The sequence below is a fragment of the Pristiophorus japonicus genome, chromosome 2 (assembly GCF_044704955.1).
Source record: "Pristiophorus japonicus isolate sPriJap1 chromosome 2, sPriJap1.hap1, whole genome shotgun sequence".
Lineage (NCBI taxonomy): Eukaryota > Metazoa > Chordata > Chondrichthyes > Pristiophoridae > Pristiophorus > Pristiophorus japonicus.
Genome location: NC_091978.1, coordinates 266,571,744 through 266,599,137, shown reverse-complemented (window position 1 = coordinate 266,599,137; position 27,394 = coordinate 266,571,744). Strand labels below are relative to the sequence as shown.

The 27,394-nt window shown below is 47.7% G+C and overlaps 1 protein-coding gene across 4 annotated transcripts in view; it reads right to left on the bottom strand.

The window, feature by feature from the left end:
* Positions 1-27,394, bottom strand: part of spock3 (SPARC (osteonectin), cwcv and kazal like domains proteoglycan 3) — a 1,033,635-nt gene that overhangs the window by 55,260 nt on the left and 950,981 nt on the right. For 3 of the 4 annotated variants that reach the window (XM_070871342.1, XM_070871338.1, XM_070871347.1), the window contains 2 exons: positions 26,964-27,092; positions 7,282-7,455 (listed from right to left, as the gene is read on the bottom strand). In XM_070871342.1, coding sequence (XP_070727443.1) covers positions 7,282-7,455; positions 26,964-27,092 — 303 coding nt within the window. The remainder of the gene's footprint in view (positions 1-7,281; positions 7,456-26,963; positions 27,093-27,394) is intronic. The other variant, XM_070871346.1, reaches the window with a different exon arrangement.

Genomic DNA, 27,394 nt, shown 5'->3' with positions numbered 1-27,394 from the left:
TGGTTACATCTCTGGACTTTGAATTTTTGATAGTTTTTCGAAGCAAATTAGTTCTAAGAGACAACTTCAACTTTCACCTATGCCGGTTTATTAATAAACATGTGTTAATTTGTGTTGATGCACAGATTAAAAAAAAGGAAGGAAGAAATCCTGCAGAACCATTTGAGCTGGTAGAAGTGCAGTAAGGCAGGACATCCGGCCCATGCTGCACACCCTGCCCCAAATACCAGGGATGAAGTCATCTACACAATGGGGATGGGCGCCTATGCTTGTGGTTGTGCAACAGAGGTGTCTGTCTCATAGAAGTGGAAGATTATGGAGCAGAACCCTGCTGGTAAGACAGGGCAGGCCCAAGGCACAAGTTGGCTGGCAGACAATTATTGCCATAATATTTTTTTGATTGCTCTCAGGGAACAGAGAGATTACTTGATGATATCATTATTTCTGGAATATTCTGGAATAGATTACCAGTCACTTCTTCAATGCTGAGGCCTTCATGCATGGCAGATTTTTTTCTTTAGCACTAGGATATTATGGGTTCTAAATTTAACATGGTTGCTGCTGTTTTTTAGGCCTAAAATGGCCGCACAATATCTAATTTAGCAGTGGGCCTGTGCCCAATCTGCATGGGAGCTTGGGTCACTGCTAAATTGGTCGGAGCCTTTTAAAAAAAAACATGTCCCTGGCAGCCACCTGAATTGAGCGCAGGCCTCATTTCAATCGTGAAATGAGGCTCCTGCATCCTAAGTTTGTTTGCAATGCACAATATCCGACTGCCATTTCCGGGGCTTGAACAGCTTAACGAGCAGTCCTTAAAGGAACCACTAAAGGCTGTTCAAAAAAGGCTTAAAAACATGGACATTTTTTTAGTATTTTGTGGAGTGGGAAGGAGCAGAAGTGCACCTCCTGGTATTACAAAACAATTGTGAGATGCTACTAACTTGCCATCGAGCCCCTCCCGATGACCTTCTATTCACCTTGATTCACCTATTAGCTTCGGCAAGGAACAACATTTGTACTGCCCCAATAGGCGAGCTGTGACATAGCATATGATTAGTGTCTGTATTCTGATGAGGCCCAAGAATAAATTTACTTCAGTTCTTGAGCCTCCCTGTTCCAGAGCAGTGTCAAAATCGCACCTGGTTTGGGGTGCTGAGGAATTTAAGCCTCAGAAGTATCACATGTTTGGAAGGATCGCAAATCCTAAATATAGGCTGCATAATTTTAATGAGCTTTCACAATAGGGGAGGAACTTGTTGAAATCTTAGTTTAAAATAGGACCATTTCATTCTGTATCAGTTTTCTGTTTTCTGCTTCAATGTAGTAGGTGTATATGCAGGCAGGAAATAGGCAGGAAATAGTAGTCTTGAAAAAATAATGATAAGGCACATCATTCGAAACAATTTACTGTGAAGACTATATCAGGCTGACTATCAATTCACAGGAGCATTATCAGACAAAATTTGACACAGTCATATGAGGAGATATTGTGGCTGCTTTTGATCAAGGCCTCTGCCCGCCCAAGTGCCGCCGATGGCCGCCGAGATACCGGACGGTACTTTGGGCGGGATATTCATTGCCAAGGTCCCTCGAAGGTCGGCGGGCAGCAAATGCACGACATACGCCACCAGTCTGGGTGGCAGTGGCCGGGAGGTCTCATTCTCGGTGGCAGAGGTGCTTGTCATCCAAATGCCGGCGAGGATGGAGTCGGGCCCACGGAGGGTCTAGGGGCTCAAATTTTCCCAAGAGTTACCCGGCTTTTTTTGGAACAAGTAGCTTTTTTTGGAGTAACTTAAAAATCGCAAATTTCCCCATTTAACTTGCTCCAGTGTAAGTTAGTCAGTTAGGTTTTGTTTTAGTTTTGTTTTTTCTCTCCAAAAGGTGGCGTGACCAGCCACTTACATCTGTTTTGGCCGTTGAAGCAAATTTGGACAGCTGAAAGGTACTCCGAACTAACTTAGGCCAGTGTATGTGGCCACTTTTTAGGTCCAGAAAAACCTTACCTACATTGAAGAAATCAGCGCAGGTAGCCAGAGATGTGGGGGCAGCGGGGGGGGGGGGGGAGGTGAGTTAGAGGATTCCAAAGCTCTAAAGACCTTCACAACATCAGCACAACAGCTGCACAACATCACCACAAATAAATGAAAGATAAATCAGCAACAGAAAATTGAGCAGTCCTACCTTGCCAACTACAGAACACACTGGCTAGCCCTCCCGCCAGGGCTAGGGGGGGCAGGCACATATGACTGTAGGGGTGAGGGATTTTAACTTTTTACAATTGACCCTAAGTGTTGCGTGGTCTTAATGGAGGATGATTCAGTTTTGATGCAAAATAGCTTTTATTGTGAATTTTACAGTGCACTTCAACAATACAAACTACAACAACAACAGCCACAGCAGGAAAGAAAGTCTGCACCCATCCCTCACCCATATCTTGTGGAAAGTGCACTTCCTTATAGGGTCGGTGATGATGGTGGAGAGTGTTGGGGGCCTGGCTTGGATCTGACCGGTGGCTGGTGCGTGGAGTGAAGTGGGAGTGAAATTTGAGTCTCCGGCCTTTGTACCCTTATTGCAGAAGCCAGCTCCGTCATGGCATCTGCCATCGTCTGCACACCCTCTACAATGCCAGCCCTCAGTTCCCGTCTTAGTGCAGAGAGTTCACCTGATAGTGTGGCGACCTCATCACGCACCCCACTGACAGCGCCACGAGTGATCTTGTGAGGGCATTGGTCTCCTCACCCAATGAAAAAACCTGATTTACTTCTGCTGAGGGCTGCCTCTCAGGGGAGACTGGTTGGCTTCTCCTTCCCCTTGCCGCAGGTCTACCTAGTGGCACCCCTCCAGTGCAAGGCGCAGGCTGGGATGGTGGGGCACTGGATGTCCCAAGATGCATTTCCCGACCAGCACTTGGACCGATGACCTCGGACGGTGTGAACCCATGGAAGGTTGCCGAGGAGCTAATGGAGGGTTCTGGCTGTGTGATTCCCTGTGATATGTCATGATCGATATCGCTGCTAGCATTCTCCTGAGCACACATTTCCATGGACCCCTCCTCCACCCACCCGCCTTGGTCTGGAGCGCACGCATCTGGATCCTCAGGATCTTGAGGAGTATCGTCTTCTTCTGCAAAAGACAACACAACAGTCAAATGATTAGCAGCACAGGAGGGGGCAGGATGAGTGGCATGAGTAGTCTCATGCGTAGCAGGCCAGTCAGTAGTTGATTTGAAGGGCCACTGTGCATTTTAATGACTCATCCTCTCGTGTGGATCCAGCTTGTGCAGAGCTTATTCTTTTTCTGCAAATGTGAGTCAGCAAGGCAGCAACCCTCTGTTCCAGGGGTGTCAGTTGGTGCAGATTTGGCGGGCCTCCTCCTGTTCTAGTTCTATCCCTCTGCAAAGATGAAAATATTAATTGTCAGACATGGTGCGCTTCTGATGGGTGGGACACATACAGATGCTCACATTTTCCACTGCAATTCAATTTTTAAAGATGAAGATATTACTTACACTCACGACTTGACCAATGTCCTGCCATTTCTTCTTGCACTAGCTTCCAGATCTTGCAGTGTTGACCCCAGCGGAGAATTCTTCAGCAACGAGGTTCCAACTTTTCCTCATTTCCTTGGGGAGACCTTTGACGGACCACTCTTGCTGATATCCTGCTCCAGCCATTTCTCCTCAATAACCGTTACTAATTTCTCCACTTCTTCATGGAGGAAATTCTTGGTTCTTCTTGCATGCTCTTGCGCCATTCGTCTATTGGACTCAAACGCAGATAATGTTCAAAGATCACACTAATACCTCTCTTACACCTGTCCTGCACGCCTTTCCACTCCCTCAGCCACACAAAAGTCAATATTCAGACCTGACCTTTATATATGCTCCATAGCCGCTTATTCTGAGGACGCTCTCCCTTTAATTGGCCAAGCTTCCTGTTACACTACGCATGCGCGCACACTGAAACAGTCATGCATGCCCCTGCCGGCCCTGCATGACACGCTGGGCCCAAGTCCGGCATCCTTGCTGGCGCCGCTGAACAAGTGCGGCCAAAGCTCCGCCCCCCCCCCCCCCCCCCCCCACAATACTCTGCTGTGCGACGCCGATGGATGCAGACGACGAGGGAGTGGCCGAATTCACAGATAGATTTTTGGTGCTTTTTCTCCTCCAGAAAGTCGGTGCACCACATTAAGATACGCCGCTCTAAGTGGCTGGGGAAAGTTGGGGCCTAAGACCTGAAAAGAAAATCATCAGTAAAAAATTAAAAATCTATCGGAAGACCTTCAGGGGATCCCATCCAGGTAAGTCGCTGTGGAAAAAAATATATAAAATGTTCACTAACCTTTTTTTCAGGTTCTTCATACTTACCGTCAGGACAGACCAGCCTCCTCGCAGCGGTCCACCCCCGTTCTGGCGCCGACTCCCGCCTGCACCAATCTGGGAGCTCGGCGGGTGGGAGGCCAGTTGTGCCACTTGGCCATCCGCTGACGTCAGCGGGCGGTTTCTGGCAGCTTTCCCCTCCCTCCCGCTCCAGGCCACCTCGAAAGTGGCATTGGGCGGATCTTCCAGAGGAATGTCGGCGGCGAGTTGATGAATTTCGGCCCCAAATTAGGACCGGTGATCAAAAACTTGGTCAAAGAGGTAGGTTTTAGGGAGTATCTTAAAGGAGGAGAGGTAGAAAGGCAGAGAGATTTCGGAAGGGAATTCTAGAGCTTAGGGCCTTGGCAGCTGAAGTCGCTGCCGTCAATGGAGGGGTGAAGAAATTTGGGGATGCCAAAAAGGCCAGAATTTCCCTTAGCAGAGGGGTCAATAACCACGGGGTATAGATTTAACGTAGTTGGTAGAAGGATTAGAGGGGAGATGAGGAAACATTTCTTCACCCAGAGGGTGATGGGAGTCTGGAACTCACTGCCTGAAAAGATGGTGGAGGCAGAAACCCTCATCACATGTAAAAGTTACTTGGATGTGCACTTAAAGAGCAGTACCCTACAGGGCTACGGACCTAGTGCTGCAAGGTGTGATTAGGCTGGGTAACTCTTTTTCGACTGGCACAGATACGATGGGCCGAATGGCCTCCTTTTGTGCCGTAATTTTCCATGATTCTATGATTCATTGTTCATGATTTTCCTCCTGCTAAGGTCAATGAACAAAAAACGTGGGCAAAGCACCCATGATTTTCCAATAAGTCATTCAATATGTGTGAGACCCTTCCAGAATTGTGGAGTCTCGGAAAGTGCCGCTCTGTATGCCCCTCATGTAGGTGCTTTAATCCTAAGGGCTTCCCTAGCTAAGGAAGTAACAATGTTGAGCCATCACCATATGCTTCAAAAATCCCACTTTCCTGTGTCTGTGTCCTTCCTAATGTACCCAGACCAGTGTCAGGAGTTTCCCTTTGTTCAAGTCCCTTGGAGTTCATAGCTTTTAGAGACAGAGCTCACTGTCACTTGTGCAGTGTTACATGATGGCATAGCACTACGACTGACATGAGTGGCATATAACTGCTCCTGTGCTTCTCCACACATGCTAATTCTGAAGAGCATGTCCTCATCATGCCCATTAATCCCGCTGAACCGTTCACAATTATAATATCTCTGAACTGTTCAGCCATTGTTGTCTATAAATAGTTACCAAGCAAGATGAAGCAGGCCTCGAACATTTGGTTCCATCTATTCATAGCACTTTCTTTTTCAACCAGCAGACAGAAGGCATGAAACTATAGACCAGTTAGCCTAACAACTGTCGTTGGTAAAATGCATTATTAAGGAAGCAGTAGCAGGACATTTGGAAAAGCATAATACAGTCAAGCAAAGTCAGCATGGTTTTATGAAAAGGAAATCATGTTTGACAAATTTGCTGGAGTTCTTTGAGGATGTAACGAGCAGGGTGGTTGAAGGGGAACCAGTGGATGTGGTGTATTTGGATTTCCAGAAGGCATTCGATAAGGTGCCACATAAAAGGTTACTGCACAAGGGGTTGGCGGTAATATATTAGCATGGATAGAGGATTGGCAAACTAACAGAAAACAGAGAGTGGGGATAAATGGGTCATTTTCCGGTTGGCAAACAGTAACTAGTGGGGTGCCACAGGGATCGAGTGTTGGGTCCTCAACTAATTACAATCTATATTAATGACTTGGATGAAGGGACCAAGTGTAATGTTGCCAAGTTTGCTGATAATTCAAAGATGGGTGGGAAAGCAAATTGTGAGGAGAACACAAAAAAATCTGCAAAGGCTAAGACAGGCTAAGTGAGTGGGCAAAAATTTGGCAGATGGAGTGTAATATTGGAAAATGTGAGGTTATCCACTTTAGCAGAAAAAATAGAAAAGCAAATTATAATTTAAATGGAGAAAAATTGCAAAGTGCTGCAGTACAGAGGGACCTGTGGGTCCTTGTGCATGAAACACAAAAAGTTTGTATGCAGGTACAGCAAGTAATCAGGAAGGCAAATGGAATGTTGGCCTTTAATGCAAGGGGGATAGAGTATAAAAGCAGAGAAGACCTGCTACAACTGTGCAGGATATTGGTGAGGCCACACCTAGAGTACTGTGTACAGTTTTGAACTCCGTATTTAAGGAAGGATATACTTGCATTGGAGGCTGTTCAGAGAAGGTTCACTAGGTTGATTCCTGAGATGAAGGGGTTGACTTATGAGGAAAGATTGAGTTGGTTGGGCCTATACACATTGGAGTTTAGAAGAATGAGAGGTGATCTTATCGAAACATATAAGATAATGAGGGGGTTCAACAAGGTGGATGCAGTTAGGATATTTCTCCTCACAGGAGATACTAAAACTAGGAGACATAGTCTCAGAATAAGGGGCCGCCCATTTAAAACTGAGATGAGGAGGAATTTCTTCTCTCAGAGGGTTGTAAATCTATGGAATTCTCTGCCCCAAAGAGCTGTGGAGGCTGGGTCATTGAACATATTTAAGGTGGAGGTAGACAGATTTCTGATCGATAAGGGAGTGAAGGGTTATGAGGAGCGAGCGGGGAAGTGGAGCTGAGCATAAGATCCGATCAGCCATGATTTTATTAAATGACGGAGCAGGCTCGAGGGGCCTAATGTAAACTCCTGCTACAAATTCTTATTTTCTTATGTTTTTTCTACTGACATCTGTATGACATATATGGAAGCAATTGACTACATTATATGGTCCATGTGTTCTAACAATCTATTCTAGAAAGCAAATCTTTTAACGTTAGTAACCTGAGACAACTCAGCTGTGCTACGCAGCACCACCAGAACTCATCCTTGCACCTATACGTCACTTATCAAACCCTACCTCGATCATCGGTGCTTTGTCCTTCACTGTGTGCTTCCTTATCCATATCACTATACAATTGTTGCAAAGTGTCTTTATCTGTTCTGATGCTTGCTTCAAGTGGGGATGGTGAAAGTTGATGCCCTGGTGACTGACGTCCCTCAGGTACACGCTGAGCAGTTGGTTCTCCTTGCTCTGTGAAGAGACCAGATGGGATATTTTGAGTACATATGCACACATATCCATTTGGATATGACAATAACGTAGTATATACCAGTAGCTCTGCATACCGTCAACCTGCTCAGGCCCACTGCCTAAGATAGTCTGGTATCTTATTTCCACAATTCTCTGTTCCTACAAAGTTAACTTTCCCCCATTATACCTCTTAACATCAGATTAGGTGTGGTATATATTACTCCACTGTGAACTTAGACCATCTGATTAGACACCTGGAACTTCATTCTCTGTGTGAGTACTGCTCTTTTCATTTATATAATAGGGGTAATTTTATAAAAATGTTTGCGATGAGGTTTGGAAATTATCCTCAATATCTTTACTCAAACTTAACTTCATCCCCATGTAAGTCATTAATTTCCATATTAAGACAAGCTAATTTGATACCTGGAAATTCATTAATTTCTCCATGTTAATACTTGGGGGCAGAGTTTATGCCAGTAATATCAGCACAATCTTCGCAGAATCAGCCGAACCATCTCAAAAGTTCAGAGAATTTTAGATGTAAATGAGTTATGCCCAATATCATTTCTGTTCATGTTTTCCACGATCTTTTATGCTGGATCAAGATTCAATTTGCCCGAATCATGCCCCGCCCACAAATTTGCCCACATCCCAGATGAAATTGCAAAATTCCGCCGATTGCGCTAGTTCAGGAAGGCTCTCCAAATGTTCATTTTCTTAGCTGCACAGGCACATCCAGGAGTTAAAATCTACCTGGCCTCATGCTCTGGATTGCGCCCAAAGCAGAAACTCTGCTCCTTGTTGTTAATATTTCATTTTTCATGCGCATCTTCAACAACTCGGACTTAAATTCATCTCTTTATCTAGAAGAGAAAATAACTTGCATTTATATTGAGCCTTTCATGTCCTTGGGACCTCCCAAAATGCTTCAGTCAATGAATTACTTTTGAAATGTAGTCAGTTGTTATGTAGGCAGCAAATGTGCACATAGCAAGGTCTCACTAACAGCAATGAGATAAACTAACATTTTTCTTTTGTGCTATTTAAGGGATAATTGCTGAACTCTTTCTGTAGTGCACTAAAGTGTCAGCCTAGATTATGTGGTCAAGTACTGGACTAAGGCTCAGAGAGCTACCATTGAGCCAAGCTGGCACTGAAGATAAACTTAAATTCTTGCCTTATCTTGGTGATGCTTTTAAGTTGAAAAACACTTTCCTGATCTTCTTCGCAGTAGTCAAGCCTGAAATCACATGCTCTGTTACATATCTCTAAACTATCTACCTTCATTGTTTACCTGCGGGCTGCCTTGCTGCACCAGTGAGGTCAACCCATTTTTTTATTTCGCAAGTGTAGTCTGTGAAACTGGATTTACTCAAATGTCATCATGCCATTACTCTAAAGTTTTGTGCACTCTACAGCTATACTAATCAACTGTATGTGATTTATACTGGTCAAATTGCTTATAACCTACTTGAGATATGTGAAAGGTATATTTTGATGAAGGCATTGTGATTGGTCAGTATTCTGTCACTGCCAAAATGAAATTGGGTTACATTACATTAGTCACAGGAAATTTATTCTCACCCATGATTGTGACTGATGGTTTACAAAAAAAATTTTATTAACCCTTTACCAGAGAAAAAGAAGGGTCAACTGTATCTCTGGATGGGAATGAGGCATACGAGACCCGAGTCAGGCTGTGATCCTTCCAGCTCCTAGAGCATGAGGCCTGGGAGATTTTAACTGCTGGGTGTTATTTGCATAGATGAAACCAACTCTTGTCCGAACCCAGAGAGAATCATGGAAATTTACAGCACAGAAGGAGGCCATTTGGCTCATCATGTCCATGCCGGCCAACAAAGAGTTATCCAGCCTAATCCCACTTTCCAGCTCTAGGTCCGTAACCCTGCAGGTTACGGCACTTCATGTGCACATCCAAGTACTTTTAAAATGTGGTGAGGGTTTCTGCCTAACACCCTTTCAGGCAGTAAGTTCCAGACTGTTCTGACGAAGGGTCATTGACTTGAAATGTTAACTCTGCTTTCTCTCCACAGATGCTGCCTGACCCACTGAGATTTCCAGCATTTTCTGTTTTTATTCCAGACTCCAGCATCCATCCGCAGTATTTTGCTTTTGTATTTGATGTAGTGAATTCCAGATCCCCACCACCCTCTGGGTGAAGAAATATCTCCTCAAATCCCCTCTAATCCTTCTACCAATTACTTTAAATCTATGCCCCCTGTTTGTTAACCCCTCTGCTAGGGGAAATAGGCCCTTCCTATCCACTCTATCTAGGTCCCTCATAATGTTACACAGCTCAATTAGATCAACCCTCAGCCTCCTTTGTTCCAAAGAAAACAACCACAGCCTATCCAATCTTTCCTCATAGCTTAAATTCTCCAGTCCAGGCAACATCCTCGTAAATCTCCTCTGTACACTCTCTAGTGCAATCACATCTTTCCTGTAATGTGGTGACCAGAACTGCATACAGTACTCTAGCTGTGGCCTAACGACTGTATTATACAGTTCAAGCATAACCTCACTGCTCTTTTATTCTATGCCTCGGCTAATAAAGGCAAGTGTCCCGTATGTCCTCTTAACCATCTTATCTACCTGTCCTGCTACCATCAGGGATCTGTGGATATGCACTCCAAGGTTCCTCTACACTTCAGTGTCCTACCATTTATTGTGTATTCGCTTGCTTTGTTAGCCCTCCCCAAATGGGAAGGGGTGGGAAGTCGCGGGGATCCTCACATAAATGGCCCTCGGCAAGATAGGTGATGCAACTTGTTGGTCATGGTCTTGGAAAAGGTAAGTGCTAGGGAAGGGGTTGGAGGGGGAGAGGAGAACAGGAGAGGCTGAGCCCCAGCTGTAATGTTTTATACACATTAATGTAAATCTAAAATTTTACTGAGCTTTTCTTGGTGGCCTCCAGTGGTCCCTTCAAGGATGTGAGGTTAGGCCGCTATAGACTGGACAAACTGAACGTTGCACGCGTGGCTTGTTTATGCCGAATTTGGCAGCAGTGTCTTAAAACAGGCATTAGGCTCCTAATTAGTAAGATCACAGACCAAGATTTCTTCGGCAGCACTTCCCAAACCCGTGACCTCCACCACAAAGGAGGGCAAGGGCAGCAGGTGCATGGGAGCACCATCATCTCCAAATTCCCCTATAAGTCAGACACCACCTCGACTTGGACATATATAATTGTTCCGTCTTTGTTGCTGACTCAAAATCCTGGAACTTCCTACCTCACAGCATCTTAAGCACACTGACTGCAGCGGTTAAGGAGGAGGCCCTACACTGTCTTCTTAGGGGAAAAGGAGGATAGGCAATAAATGCTGGCCTTGCTAGCGATGCCCATATCCAATGTTTCAGATGGGTGTCGTGCATACTATTAACATAAGAACATAATAAATAGGAGCAGGAGTAGGCCACCTGGTCCCTCGAGCCTGCTCTGCCATTTAATAAGATCATGGCTGATCTGATCATGAACTCAGCTCCACTTCCCCGCCCGCTCCCCATAACCCTTTATTCGCTTATCGCTCAAAAATCTGTCTATCTCCGCATTAAATATATTCAATGACCCAGCCTCTATAGCTCTCTGGGGCAGAGAATTCCATAGATTTACAACCCTCTGGGAGAAGAAATTCCTCTTCATCTTAGTTTTAAATGGGCAGCCCCTTATCTGAGACTATGTCCCCTTGATCAGCCCCGCTGTACAGGCCACATTGTTCACATGCCAGACCCGAGACTCCCAAAGCAAGGGCTCTACTTGGAACTCCTTCACAGCAAGCGAGCCAAAAGTGGGCAGTGGTTACGTTACAAGGACACCCTCAAGGCCTCCCTGATAAAGTGCAACATCCCCACTGACACCTAGGAGTTCCTGGCCAAAGACGGCCCTAAGTGGAGGAAGTGCATCCGGGAGGGCGCTGAGTACCTTGAGTCTCATTACTGAGAGCATGCAGAAATCAAGCGCAGGCAGCGGAAAGAGCATGCAGCAAACCAGTCCCACCCACCCTTTCTCTCAACGATTATCTGTCCCACCTGTGACAGGGACTGTGGTTCTCGTATTGGACTGTTTAGCCATCTGACTCATTTTAAGGGTGGAAGCAAGTCTTCCTCGATTCCGAGGGACTGCCTATAATGATGATTGTAGGAAAGCTAGGAGAGCTAATGAAAGAGTATTACAAAGACTCACCAGAATGATACCAAGAATGAGAGTTTATGGGGCTGAAATTGCCACTTTCTGAAAGGCATTTTAGCGCTTCCGGGAGGCGATAATGGGGCAATAAGGACTTTTCGCACAGGGACAGGTGGCAGAAGCAACCCGTCCGGAATTGCCCCGGGATGATAGCATCGCAAATGGCTTTGTGGCGCGCCGGTATTTTTCTCCCCGGGCGGCAGCACATGTGGGGATGCCGTATGCGCCGACCCCTTAGCGCCCCAATGCCTTTGGGCCCGTGGGGGAAATTGCCCCGCGGGAGCGAGGTTTGCGCATTGCGATGCCACTGACTGCAAGTCGCAAAGCTGTGGTGGTTGGTACGCCCTGGTTGCCCGTAAATGGGAGGGCCTTGCGCAGCGACTGTCATATTTCTCTTTTGTCAGTCGACTTTGCAGTCGGCAAGACAACGATGGCCACTGATTCAGCACCTCCTCTTGGGTGCCAGGGTGCTGGCTCAGCCGAACCCCTCCTTGGTGATTCAGTAGGTGCCAGGGAAGTGGCTGCAGAGTTCGCAGCAGCCCTCCCTTTTAAAAGAAGGGAAGGGACACTGTGACGCATCAGCGTGACAAGGCATGTCCATGTCGTGCTGAACATCGCGCCGTACTTCCGCTCCTCTGTTGCCCCGTTACCGCCCTGCACATGCGAATTATGCCTCCGATATCACCCCGCAGATTTTTTTTCATTCAAAGACCCCAATTCCATAACATTTAGCTGCCCATCTCGGCAGGAGCTAAATACTCATTTAATTCAAATGATGTGCCCCAGGGCGGGTGACAATTTCGCCCCCTACGACCATGAAAAAAGGATCACAAAGTGTTTTTTTCTCCTTCACTGGAACAGAGAAGGTTAAGGGAGATTTAACAGAGCTTTTTAAAATTCTGAAAGATTTTGAGTTGGGTACCTATTGAAAGAAAGTTTTAGATGTATTGGCAAATTGGTACCAAAAGGTAAAGATGGGATTTTCACTCGAAGTACAAAGAGATTTTTTTCACAGAGAAATTTTGAGAACCTGGAATGTTTTAACATAAGTAGTTCTTGAAATAGAGACTATTAAATACTTTAAAAGTGAATTGGATAAGTATTTGAAAGGAAAGAATATAAAATGATATGGGGTAAGGCTAGGAAAACAGGATTAATATAGTTGAAAAGTTAGCACCAAGAGAGCAAATGGTTTTCTTTTGAGCTTTAATTTCTATGATTCTATGCACTCTAGCTTAAAATAGTTTATTGGAGTAGTGTCTAATATAGTCAGCTGAGAATCAATACATTTTTCAAATTCTACCTAGGATAAAAAAAATAATGAATTTATGACATGAATCTGTGAATTTTGTAATCTATGTTCGAAGAAAATTCTAGGCTCCAAGCAACTCATATTTAATACATCAAGCACTCTTGCAGTATCTAGTTCTTAGTTCTAATTCATTTTTATCATTTCATCTCTGCAGTACAAACAAGTACAAGCCATTAATTCCTGTGGAGAGATTGTTAGCAACCTTTCTACCTGTCATATTGTTTGTTGCTAGATTGAAATTACATGGGTTATTCAGGTTCAAATTTCAATTTTAAAACCCTATTTGTGAAGCTTGCAAATTTACCGTGATGGTAAGTGGGGTCATTTTTAAACTCAACATGCTTTGAAGGTTTATATGTATAGCCTACCAATTTTTTTTAAGTACTCTTGTACATGCTGATTAGCTTTCCGACAGAATATTATTAATAAAATGTACTTTTCAAAATAAAGTTTGAACAGGATTGTATGGCTGTATATATAGAGGTGTTTTTTTCCAATTGTATATATGCCTCACAGGTCACAATCCATAATTGGGATTGTCACTTTTTCCTCCTAGTTTTCATAATTTTTAATCTAGCCATTTTGTCCTGGAATATACGGTCCGTAACTCTCTTATTTTTGTGAAAAAATAAAAAAGTATGATGGTTCTCTCGTTAATGGCCTTACTGTGGATCTACTTTCACTGCCACAGGGGTTAAAATATCAGGATAGTGATTGAACATGGATCAATCTGTTTGCTTTTTCATGCTATCAAACATCAAATATTTTTAAAATTATGGCTTTGCAAATACAGTAATATGATGTCACAACTGAAAGGCAAGTGATAAAATAAAAAGACCAGTAAGCAAAAGGGCAGTAGGACAGAGCAGCTGACTACATGCACAAGAATGTGTATCAAATGGTTTAAATAGGTGTGATTCTTAATGAAAAGGATCAATGAGAAAGATGGCTCTCAAATGTAAATTATATAAACTGTTAAATTAATGCTGACAGAACTACCCATTCAATTATTTTTAAGATGGATCATTATTATGGGATTAAAGTAATTACAACTGCTGGGAAGAAAATTGTAGGATGTTTTGTAATAATGTACTGTGGGTGGAACACTTGTCACTATTACAATGTACTGTTGCTTTAAGTAAAATTAAAAACTAAAATGTTTCACACTTGTCCCAATTGTGTTTTTTTCTAGTTGCTAAAACCTGTTAAAAAAAGGTCATGTCTCCATCCATTTTGGGCATTTTCAAATATTTAGAATTCAAGCACAGGAGTTCAGGCCAATTCCAGGATTGAGTAGTTTGTGTATTATTTGCTCACTGCAAATCTATATTCTTGTCTGTTGATCACAGAGCTAGAACTCAAAGGTAAAGGGAAGTGATCAACAGGTGAGTACATAATTTCGGTATTCTGCAAACTGACCTCCATTGACAAAATTTTATCTTCACAGGTGTTGCTTTGAATAATTTGTTTAAACGCAACTCTTGTTTAAACATTAAGTGCTTGAAATTGTGCACCTGATGTTCCCCTGTGCACGTATACTCTGTGCAGCTGGCACATTGAAGTAACCTCTTCAGCTTTTGCACTGCCATCTTGTTAGCATATGGGTGCTGTGCAGCCAACACACTTTTCCCAACATACAGAAGTAATGGGGATGTGCAATTTCTGAAGAAATGCTTTAAAAGTGTAAGTACAGCACCTTAAAGCTGCACTGGTATCTCCTTTGTGGGTTCCAAAGAGGGTGGTTTGGAGCGCAGCTTTAGTGAAACCATTGAAAAATAATTACACAGACTGACAATTCCAAGGATGCAGGCAGGAATGGTTCCTTTACTGAGAAAGTACTGGATGTCATGGTGATGAAAGTGCAGGGAAGAAGATGTGCCATCTTTTGGTATGAGAGGCACCTTCCTAAACAAGATGAAGTCAAGATCCCATAGGAAGGAATGAGTGGAATTGTTAAGAAACCAGCTTCTCAGTTAAACAAGAAAAACATTCAAAAAGCTTGCTAAAATACATCAGTACTCTATTTTTATGTTTGCAATGCCATGCAACAAACACACATTCACCTTCATCAGCTTCATACATAACTGGAATGCTTCCTTATCTTTACACACCCCTTGCTTAGAACTCTTTCACTGTTTGGCAGGCAGGCCCATTAAAAACTCCTTCACTTTTTGCCCAGAGGAATCTGAGCCAGAAATGGTTCTCCAGTGAACTGGGTGTGGATTCATTTTTGTCTTGCTGCTGAACGGGCGCTGATAAACTATGCAGTGCTTCTTGGTCTGATTCATCTCTGGCCCTTTCGTCTCTGCTACTGGTCCATTTCTTCCTTACCCTCCATCTTTAAAACAGGTGATAAATTGGTAAAGGAGTGCCTAGGATGTAGATCAAGCTCCCTTGGCCAGGAAAGACATCTGAAAGTCCTGGAGTGGAGAAGTCAAAGTCCTAAACAAATGTCTCCCAATGGTGGTTCCTTTCCACGTTAAAGCATACCACCCAGAAATTCCAAGGGTCTCACATGTAAAATAAAAACTTGGCACAACAAAGAACAAGCTCACAAAAGATAGATATGTGGACAAAGGATAGATTTAAACATTAACCACCAGACGGTAAACGGGCTGTAGTGGATTGCCCAAACACCCCACCTGATTTTTCTTTCCATTAAGAAAAATCAGACACAGTATATAACAGATGGCTGAAAGTTAAAAGTCTGCAGCAGTGATGTTGTGTGAGCTGCATAACTCGTGCTCCACCATGGAGCAGGAACCTACTGGTCTCTTTCTCGATGCCAGCATTGCTGCTCCCTCCTCTGCCATTCCACCATTGGCTCGTGCCTTTGCCTGTCAGCCAGATGGCCCAGAGTGCTGAAGTCCAGACTGATGGGTGTAGCCTGAGGCAGGGCAATCATGGCCCACAGCCTCTCGAGGGCGTCCCAGGAAGACATCTGAATTGCCCTCTTCAGATTCTCAGCAGCCATCCACATCGCCTGCTGCTGCCATTCGGGTTGCATTTCATAGAAGCACTAGATTACACAAGAGCACTCATAGATAGCCACGAAGGGTAAGCAGCAGGGTGAATTGTTTAATACTTTTAAGTGATGTTGGTTCTGTCATGTTTTCATATTTTGTTTCTGATATATATAAACAGTGATTATAGTAATTGGGTAGTAGTGGAATCGGTGGTCTTTTTTTTGTGATCTTCATGGTAAAGGGATTGAAAGGATTGAGTGCAGATGATGGACTGCCTGATGGATCCTCAGTCATGGATGGTACCTCATGTGGCCACACTGCTCTGGCGTCTGATGATGGAGCACATCTCTCAAAAGTTCTGTTCAAGTAGATGGTGGCGAGCATCCCTCCAAGGTGCGGTCAGTCTACTTGGAAGCCTTTGATGCTCCCCCTGGTCCTCCTCCTGCTCCTCTTCCTCCTCCTTCTGTTGTGGCTCCTGAGCTTGACCCTCTAGTAGAAATGCTGGTAGTAACAGCTGGTCTTTCATGATCGGCAGATTGTGGAGCATGCAGCACATCACCACGAATGTGGACACCTTCTCGGCCTAGTACTGCAGGGTGCCTCCTGACCGGTCAAGGCATCTAAACCTCTGATTGAGGACCCCAATTCTCTGCTCAATGATATTCCTGGTGGCTGAGTGGTTCTCATTGTATGAGAATGAGAGACTCCGTTGGTGTCTGGGGGTTTCTCAGGGAAGTGATCTGCAATGGCATCAGAGGATATCGCTTACCACCTAGTAGCCAGCCATGCACATTGCATTGGGGCTCAAAGATCTGTAGGACGGATGACTGTCTCATTATAAATGCATTGTGGCAGCTCCCTGGATAGCAGACATTCACTTGCATGATGTGCTGCCAGTGGTCGCATACATTGAGGGAATGGAATCCCTTCCTGTTCCTGAACAGCTCCAATTTTAAATGAGGGGCACACATGGCCACATATGTAGTCAATGGCTCCTTGGACCATTAGGAACCCTGCAATCCTGTCAAATTCTAGTGCTCTTTGCTTCTGGATTTCTCTGGCAAGAGGGAATGATATACAGTCATTCCTCAGAGTGTATTGAGCTGCAGAAACCTCCCTCAAGCAGAAATGCACAGAGGATTGTGAGATGTGACTTATATCACTTGTGGCAGCATGGAAGGTTCGAGTAGTATTAAAGTTAAGTGGTACTGCAACCTTGGCTGCCACAGGCAATGTAGTCATGGCTCAATTGTGGCATCTGAGTCTTCCTTCCATGAGGCCACAGATCTCTGTAATGACCTACTTGATAAAGTGCAGCCTCCTCATGCACTGGCCATGTGAATGTAGCTGTACTGCTCTCTGAATACCCTGGGTGGATAGGGCCTCCTGCTGAGAGCCCTCCTCGCCCTCCTGTCCCTCTCCTGCAGCAGCAGCTGCTGCTGCTCTGCCTAGCCTCACCTCTTCCAAATCATCATGCAGACCCCTATCAAGATGCCCATGACCAACTATTCCATTTTCATGGTGACTCCTGTGAAGGTGTCCAATAAGGTACAGTAGCACAGCATTCATTCTTTTTAGGTGTAGTCCTGAGAGAATATCTAGGAAAAATGTTGATGGATTGTTGGTGAAATCTTGACAAAGTGTCCCAGAAAATCTCCTGATATGTCTCAAAAGTCCTCCTCAAATGCAGCATAGTCGGTCGATCTCACAGCAAGTGAACTGAGCTGCGCATGGCTTCAAGTAATGCTTGAAATACTCAGCAAGGACTTGTTTACTCCTATTCAGCTGATGGTGTTAGGAGAGGTGTTAAATTAAACTTTATTCACCAAAATGGCTTACAGCCTCTTTAATGAGTGCGAGTAGATAATTTAATTGTCAATCAGCCACTTAATGATCCTTCAGCTGGCCGTTCCTCGCGCAAGCTTCAACTCCTTTACCGTGCCTTTCAGTTCCGCGCGAAGGGGTTTCCTGTACGGGCTGCTCCTGCACACCCTCAACTTTGCCATCCTCGCCGGCCGTCCGGACACGCCATGGCGTACCATCTTGCCGTCCGGAGGAGGCGGGGGTCCCCGATGGAGGGCACTCTACGCAGGGGTCCTCCCACTATTCATCGGGGACTTGGCCTGGAGGGTGGTGCACGGAGCAGTGCCGTGCAACAAATTTTTAAGCCGGTTCACGGACTCCCAGGCCGCCTGCAATTTCTGCGGTCTGGAAGAGTCCGTGTTCCATGTTTTTATGGAATACACAAGGTTGCAGCCCCTGTTTTATTATTTGAAGGGGCTGCTCCTGAAATTCTGGCTGCACTTCAGTCCCACTCTCCTGATCTTTGGGCACCCTGTGCGGAGGGGAGCGGGTAGGTCCGAAGACCTCCTTGTAGGACTGCTCCTGGGCACGGCCAAGGGTGCCATCAGCCGGTCCAGGCAGCGGGCAGTCGAGGGGGTCGTTCAACCTGACTGCCTGCCTCTCTTCCGCTCTTACATCTGGTCCAGGGTGTCCTTGGAGATGGAGCACGCGGTGTCCACCGGTACGCTCGCAGCCTTCCGCGAGAGGTGGGCACCGGAGGGACTGGAGTGCATCATCACGCCCGGCAACCAAATTTTAATTTGATTTTACGTTTTAAAGTTTAATTTGTTTTAATTGCTGGTGCTTTTAGTGTCCCCTTCCCTTCTATAGGGGGCACTGGAAAAATTTGATTTTAGCGTCCAAAAAAAAACCCCCCCAAAAAAATGAAAAACACAAAAAAAAAAGGAAAAAAGGGCCTTGTAAATGTCTGGTGTGTCACCCAGGTCGGGTGGCACGGTTTAATGTTTTATGTTTTTGCAGGTGAACTCCAAAAAGAGTTTCAACTCCTTTACCAAGATGGCATCTTGCGCAAACTACGTTGCAACTTAAGACCCTAAATTGGCCACGATTTATCCCTTTAGCGCCTAAAGTATTTGGCTAAAATAGCCCCTGTTGTGTATGGAGAAAGAGTCAGACTGAACACTGTGAGCTCAATGTAAAGTGTGACCTTAGTCTTTTATTGCAGGTCTCCAGAGTGTCTCTCCAACCTGTGAAGGATTCTTAAATACCTGTGCTCCAAAGGGATTATAGGATCGCTTGGGACTCCGGGGAATGAGCCCTCAGGTGGCTGTACAGAGTAAACACAAGTCCACATAAATAAAAACATTCCCCCCCAAAGTCAATAGTGTAACTATTTACAATGTGAGTCGATCTGGGGCCCTTCTTGCCCTGGTTGGTCGTCTCGGTGTGAAAGCTGGTGTTGTTGAATCATTTGTTGGGCCCTCGCTAGGCTGCTGTGCAGCTGGCCTTGCTGGGCTGCCTGGTGTGTTGGGCCTGCAGGGCTGCTGTGGATGATGAATTCGGCTTCGTGGTCAACCGTGGTGTCGGTTGCCACTGGTGTGTGTGTTGGAGGATCAAAAAAGATAGGGTCCAAGGTGGGTTGCTCAGGGTAGTCTGTGAATCTGAGTTTGATTTGGTCCAAGTGTTTCCGGTGACTGAGTCCATTTGAAAGTTTGACCCGAAACACCCTGCTCCCCTCTTTGGCCATGACAGTGCCGGGAAGCCACTTGGGACCTTGTCCATAATTTAATACAAATACAGGATCATTGATTTCAATCTCGCGTGACACATTTGCGCTATCATGGTATGCACTTTGTTGAAGTCGCCTGCTCTCTACCTGTTCATGTACATCAGGGTAAACTACCGAGAGCCTTGTCTTAAGTGCTCTTTTCATGAGCAGTTCAGCAGGTGGGATCCCAGTGAGTGAGTTGGGTCTCGTGCGGTAGCTAAGCAGGACTCGGGATAGGCAAGTCTGCAGTGAGCCTTCAGTTACCCTCTTCAAGCCTTGCTTGATGGTTTGCACTGCTCTCTCTGCCTGACCATTGGATGCTGGTTTAAACGGGGCAGATGTATGTGACATGTTTGATCCCGTTACGGGTCATGAATTCTTTGAACTCAGCACTGGTAAAACATGGCTCGTTGTCGCTCACCAGGACATCAGGTAAGCCGTGTGTGGCAAACATGGCCCGCAGGCTTTCAGTAGTGGCAGCGGACATGCTAGCCGACATTATCTCACATTCAATCCACTTGGAGTACGCGTCTACAACCACCAGGAACATTTTACCGAAGAACAGGGCTGCACTGTCGACGTGTACCCTAGACCACAGTTTGGAGGGCCAAGACCATAAACTTAGCAGCGCTCCCTGGGTACATTGCTTAACTGCGAGGATGTATTACGTCTGTGAACGCAGGACTCGAAGTCCGCATCGATACCGGGCCACCACACGTGGGATCTGGCTATCGCTTTCATCATTACGATGCCTGGGTGGGTACTGTGGAGGTCATTGATGAAGGTGTCTCTGCCCTGCTTGGGGACCACTACTCGATTGCCCCACAGAAGGCAGTCTGCCTGGATAGACATTTCATTTTTGCGCCGCTGGAACGGCTTTATCTCTTCCTACATTTCCACTGGGACACTGGGACACTGGACCAGTTCCCGTGAAGCACACAGCTTTTGACTAGAGATAATAAGGGTTCCTGGCTTGTCCAGGTTTTGATCTGCCAGGGAGTGATGGGTGATTGCTCACTCTCAAATGCTTCCATAACCATGGCTAGATCTGCAGGCTGTGCCATTTCCACCCCCGTGGTGGGCAATGGCAGCCTACTGAGAGCATCGGCGAAGTTTTCTGTGCCTGGCCTGTGGCGGATGGCGTAGTTGTATGTGGACAATGTGAGCGCCCATATCTGGATGTGAGCAGATGTGTTGGTATTTATCCTTTTACTCTCGGAAAACTAGTTTATAAGTGGCTTATGGTCAGATTCCAATTCGAATTTTAGCCCAAACAGGTATTGATGCATTTGCTATATCCCATAGACACATGCTAACGCTGCTTTTTCAATCATGTTGTCGGCTCTCTCGGCCTTAGACAGATTCCTGCATGCATAAGCAGCCGGTTGCAGTTTCCCGAAATCATTAGCTTGTTGCAATACACACCCGACGCCATATGACGACGCATCAAATGCTCGTACCAAACGCTTACATGGATCATACAACACAAGAAATTTGTTTGAGCATAACAATTTTCTCACTTTTACAAAGGCATTATCTTGGCTTTTGCCCAAAACCCATTCGCCCCCTTTTCATAGTAAGACATGTAGTGGTTCTAGCAGTGTGCTGAGACCCAGTAAGAAGTTACCAAAGTAGTTCAAGAGTCCGAGAAACGACCGCAGCTCCATCACGTTATGTGGCCTCGGTGCGTTCTCGATTGCCTCCGTCTTCGCATTGGTGGGCCTGATGCCGTCCGCCGCAATCCTCCTTCCCAAGAACTCCACTTCAGGCACCAGGAAACGCACTTCGAGCGTTTTAACCTGAGCCCCACGTGGTTGAGTCGACTAAGAACCTCCTCCAGGTTCTGCAGGTGCTCGACTGTGTTCCGACCTGTGACGACGGTGTGCGGGAGCGACTTCAGTAAACTTTCCATGTTTCTCTGGAATATCGCCGCTGCTGATCGCTTTCCAAATGGGCACCTGTTATAAACAAAAAGACCTTTGTGCGTGTTGATGCAGGTGAGGGTCTTCGATGATTCCTCCAGTTCCTGCGTCATGTAGGCTGAAGTTAGATCCAGCTTCGTGAATGTCTTTCGTCCCGCCAGCATTGCAAAGAGGTCATTGGCTTTTGGTAGTGGGTATTGGTCCTGCAGAAGAAACGATTGATAGTTACTTTGTAATCGCCACAGAATCTGAAGGTGCCGTCTCCCTTGAGGACTGGGACAATAGGACTGGCCCACTCACTGAACTCGATCGGTGAAATGATGCTCTCTCATTGCAGCCGGTCTAGTTCGATCGCTACCCTTTCTCTCATCATGTACGGTACTGCTCTCACCTTGTGATGGATGGGTCGTGCCCCCAGAATTAGGTGGATCTGAACTTTTACTCCTTGGAATTTCCCAATGCCTGGTTCGAACAGCGAAGGAAATTTGTTTAAGACCTGGGCACACGAAGTGTCGTCGGCGTCGTCTAGTTCCAGCGTATCTTTCCCAGCCAGCTCCTGCTGAGCAGCGTGGGACCATCGCCCGGTACCACCCAGAATGGTAGCTTGTGCACCGCTCCATCACAGGAGACCTTTACGGTAGCACTGCCGATTACAGGAATCAGTTCTTTAGTGTAAGCTTTTAGTCTCGTGCAAACTGGAGTTAAGACTGGCCTTGAGGCCTTGTTCCACCACAACGTTTCGAAAGTCTTTTTGCCCATGATGGACTGGCTCGTGCCCGTGTCCAGCTCCATTGACACCGGGAGTCCATTTAGTTCAACATTCAGCATTATCGGGGGACAATTCGTGGTGAATGTGTGCACCCCATGTACCTCTGCCTCCTCTATCTGAGGCTCTGGTTCGTAGTGATCCTCCGTGAATCTGTCCTCCTCTGCAACATGGTGGTTTGCAGGTTTAACAGGCTTAGCAGCTCACCTGCACACTCGTTGGAGGTGTCCCATTGTTCCACAGCCCTTGCAAACGTATCCTTTGAATCGGCCTGAATGGAAATGATGATCACCCCCGCAGCGCCAACAAGGTGTTAATGGCCTTGCATTCATCACCCTTGATGGTGGACTCTGAGACATCTGCAGACGTGTAGACATCTGCAGGTATGTGTGACCTGCCCTGTACGAAAACAACATCACTTTGTTAACAGTACTTGTAGCAGCACTTGTGTGCTGAGAGATTTGCTTCTTATTGTCACTGATGGCAATGAACGCCTGGGCTATCACTGTGGCCTTACTCAAGGTTGGGGTCACTGCAGTGAAAAGCTTGCGAAGTATGGTTTCGTGGCCAATGCCAAGTATGAAAAAGTCTCTGAGCATGTACTCCAAATGTCCTTCAAATTCACAATGTCCTGCAAGGCATCTCAGCTCGGTGACATAACTCGCCACTTCCTGGCCTTCAGACCTTTTGTAGGTGTAGAACCGGTGCCTCTTCATAGAATGCTTTCCTTCAGGTTCAAATGCTCTCGGACCAGTGTGCACAAATCGTCGTATGATTTCTCCGTGGGTTTCGCTGGAGTGAGCAAATTCTTCATGAGGCCATACGTTGGTGCCCCACAGACGGTGAGGAGGATTGCTCCACATTTGGCAGCGTTCGCTTCTCATCTAGCTCGTTGGCCACGAAGTATTGGTCGAGTCGCTCCACAAAAATTTCCCAATCATCTCCCTCCAAAAATTTCTCCAGTATTCCCACTGTTCTCTGCATCTTTGGGTTCGCTATCTATATCTCGTCACCAGTTGTTATGTATGGAGAAAGAGTCAGACTGAACACTGTGAGCTCAAAGTAAAGTGTGAACTTAGTTTTTTATTGCAGGTCTCCAGAGTGCCTCTCCAACCTGTGAAGCCTTCTTAAATACCTATGCTCCCAAGGGATTATGGGATCCCTTGGGACTCCGGGGAGTGAGCCCTCTGGTGGCTGTACATAGTAAATACAAGTCCCACATGTATAACAGCCCCCAAGTAGTCAATCCTAGGAGGATTCATTAACTTTATTTAAAAGGATTACAGCTCAATTAGGGGACACTGAGAAATGGGAGCTCAGGAGATTGGCAAATGGGGGCTCAGGGGAGAGGGATATTGGGGAATGAGGCTCAGGGGAGAGGGAGTTTGGGGAATGAGGGCTCAGGAGGAGAGGGAGACTGGATAATGGGGGTTCGGGGCGAGAGGGAGACTGGGGAATGGGGGCTTGGGAGCGGAGGGAGACTGGAGAATGGAGGTCTGGGGGCTCGTGAGACTGGGGAATGGGGGCTCGGGGGAGAGGAAGACTGGGGAATGGGGGTTCGGGGAGAGAGGGAGACTGGGAATGGAGGCTCGGGGAGAGAGGAAGACTGGGGAATGGGGTGGTCATGGGAGAGAGAAACTGGGGAATGAGGCTCAGGGGAGGGGGAATGGGGGCTCAGATGACTAGGGAATGGAACTCGGGAGACTGGAGAATGGTGGTTCGGGGAGAAGGGGAGCCTTGAGGATGGGGGTCCAGGGAGACTGGAAATGAGGGCTTGGAAGGCTGGGGAAGGGGGTTCGGGTGACTGGGAAATCGGAGTCCATGATGACTGGGGAATCGGGGTTTATAGAGACTGCAGAATGGGTGCTCGGGGAGACTGGGGAATGGAGGTCCAGGGTGCTAATGTGAATGGGGAATGGGAGCTCAGGAGAATGGGGAAGGGGGGCTCGGGAGACTGGGGAATGGGGGCTCGGGAGACTGGGAAGGGGGGCTCGGGAGACTGGTGAACTGGCTCTCGGGAGACTGGGGGATGGGGGCTCGGGAGACTGGGGAACGGGCTCAGGAGACTGGGGAACGGGGGCTTGGGACACTGGGGAACGGACTGTCGGAAAACTGGGGAATGGGGGCTCAGGAGACTGGGGAAGGGGGCTCAGGAGACTGGGGAACGGGCTCGGGAGACTGGGGAACGGACTGTCGGGAGACTGGGGAACGGGGGCTCGGGAGACTGGGGAACGAGCTCTCGGGAGACTGGGGAACGGGCTCTCGGGAAACTGGGGAAGGGGTGCTCGAGAGACTGGGGAACGGGTTCTCGGGAGACTGGGGAAGGGGGCTCGGGAGACTGGGGAAGGGGGGGCTAGGGAGACTGGGGAATGGGGGTTCGGGAGACTGGGGAATGGGGGCTTGGGAGACTGGGAAATGTGGGCTCGGGAGACTGGGGAATGGGGGCTCGGGAGACTGGGGAACGGACTGTCGGGAGACTGGGGAATGGGGGCTCGGGAGACTGGGGAACGGGCTCTCGGGAGACTGGGGAACGGACTCTCTGGAAACTGGGGAAGGTGTGCTCGGGAAACTGGGGAACGGTTTCTTGGGAGACTGGGGAAGGGGGGCTCGGGAGACTGGGGAAGGGGGGCTAGGGAGACTGGGGAATGGGGTCTCGGGAGACTGGGGAATGGGGGCTTGGGAGACTGGGAAATGTGGGCTCGGGAGATTGGGGAATGGGGGCTCGGGAGACTGGGGAATGGGGGCTCGGGAGACTGGGGAACGGACTGTCGGGAGACTGCGGAACGGGGGCTCAGGAGACTGGGGAACGGGTTCTCGGGAGACTGGGGAAAGGGGGCTCGGGAGACTGGGGAAGGGGTGCTAGGGAGACTGGGGAATGGGGGCTTGGGAGACTGGGGAATGGGGCTTGGGAGACTGGGAAATGTGGGCTCGGGAGACTGGGGAATGGGGGCTTGGAAGATTGGGGAATGGGCTTGGGAGACTGGAGAACGGGCTCTCGGGAGACTGTGGAAGAGAGGCTCGGGAGACTGGGGAAGGGGGGCTCGGGAGATTGGGGAACGGGCTCTCGGAAGACTGGGGAATGGGGGCTTGGGAGACTGGGGAACGGGCTCTCAGGAGACTGGTGAACTGGCTCTCGGGAGACTGGGGGATGGGGACTTGGGAGACTGGGGAACGGGCTCGGGAGACTGGGGAACCGGGACTCGGTAGACTGGGGAACGGACTGTCGGGAGACTGTGGAACGGACTGTCGGGAGACTGGGGAATGGGGGCTCGGGAGACTGGGGAAGGGGGCTCAGGAGATTGGGGAACGGGCTCTCTGGAGACTGGGGAAGGGGGCTCGGGAGACTGGGGAAGGGGGCTCGGGAGACTGGGGAACGGGCTCTCGGGAGACTGGGGAAGGGGGGCTCGGGAGACTGGGGAACGGGCTCTCGGGAGACTGGGGAAGGGGGGCTCTGGAAACTGGGGAAGGGGGGCTCGGGAGACTGGGGAATGGGGGCTCGGGAGACTGGGAAATGTGGGCTCGGCAGACTGGGGAATTGCTCTCGGGAGACTGGGGAACTGCTCTCGGGAGACTGGGGAACAGGCTCTCGGGAGACTGGGGAACGGGCTCTCGGGAGACTGGGGAATGGGCTCTCGGGAGCCTGGGGAAGGGGGGCTCGGGAGACTGGGGAACGGGCTCTCAGGAGACTGGAGAATGGGGGCTCGGGAGACTGGGGAACCGGGACTCGGTAGACTGGGGAACGGACTGTCGGAAGACTGGGGAATGGAGGCTCGGGAGACTGGGGGAGGGGGTTCAGGAGCCTGGGAAACGGGCTCGGGGGACTGGGGAACGGACTGTCGGGAGACTGGGGAATTGGGGCTCGGGAGACTGGGGAAGGGGGGCTCGGGAGACTGGGGAAGGGGGGCTCGGGAGACTTGGGAAGGGGGCTCAGGAGATTGGGGAACGGGCTCTCGGGAGTACTGGGGAACGGGCTCTCGGGAGCCTGGGGAAGGGGAGCTCCGGAAACTGGGGAAGGGGGGCTCAGGAGACTGGGGAATGGGGGTTCGGGAGACTGGGAAATGTGGGCTCGGGAGACTGGGGAATGGGCTCTCGGGAGACTGGGGAACGGGCTGGGGAGACTGGGGAACGGACTGTTGGAAGACTGGGGAATGGGGGCTCGGGAGACTGGGGAAGGGGGCTCGGGAGACTGGGGAAGGGGGCTCAGGAGACTGGGGAACGGGCTCTCGGGAGACTGGGGAAGGGGGGCTCGGGAGACTGGGGAACGGGCTCGGGAGACTGGGGAACGGGCTCTCGGGAGACTGGGGAACGGGCTCTCGGGAGACTGGGGAACGGGCTCTCGGGAGACTGGGGAATGGGGGCTTGGGAGACTGGGCAACGGGCTCGGGAGACTGGGGAATGGGGGCTCGGGAGACTGGGGAATGGGGGCTCCAGAGGGCTCAGGTAACTGGGGGATGGTGACTCGGGAGAGAGGGAGACTGTAGAACGGATGCTTGGTCCCTAGGTATATACCTGAAAATTGGATATCAGTTAGCTTAATGAATTTACCTGTGAAAATTTGTCTGTGTCGGTGTCACAAACTTGTGGCATCAAATCATTTGAGAGAAGAGGATGACATTTTGAAGAGTTAATGAATTCAAAAATAAGATGTTTACCTGGCAGTAGGTTAAATGTAGTATTTCTAATTACTGTACATTATGTTTTGTTTCCCCTTTTCGAAGAAAAGTACAAAGTTCAATAAAAAAATTAAATGATGAGGACACTCACTAACTCTGTCCTTGTCTTGTCTCTGAAGCCCACGAGTCCTTTTGTTGTGGTTTCCATTTTCATGAAGTACTTTGAACCAGTCCTTTAACCTCGATACAACTTCTCTGAACTCCCTGTCACTGCATTCTGCTAAAGAAACACATTCAACTGGTTATTAAAAACATGTGACTAAATAATAATTTATATATATCAAATTATACAGATTTGCTTTCTTCTTTTGGTTACTCCAAATACAAAACATTTGGCACTATGTATCCTCCAAATGCAAGGAGGATGCAAAAATCTTTACAATATATTTCAAGACTGTGTGAATTGATCAACTGGCGATAGAAATTGGATGATTTAAAATATGTTAGTTTTCCTCTTGTCATCCTGATATTGTATGGGGTTCAGAATTTGCTTGGGAACTGAGGCAACCAGGCTTGAATGTC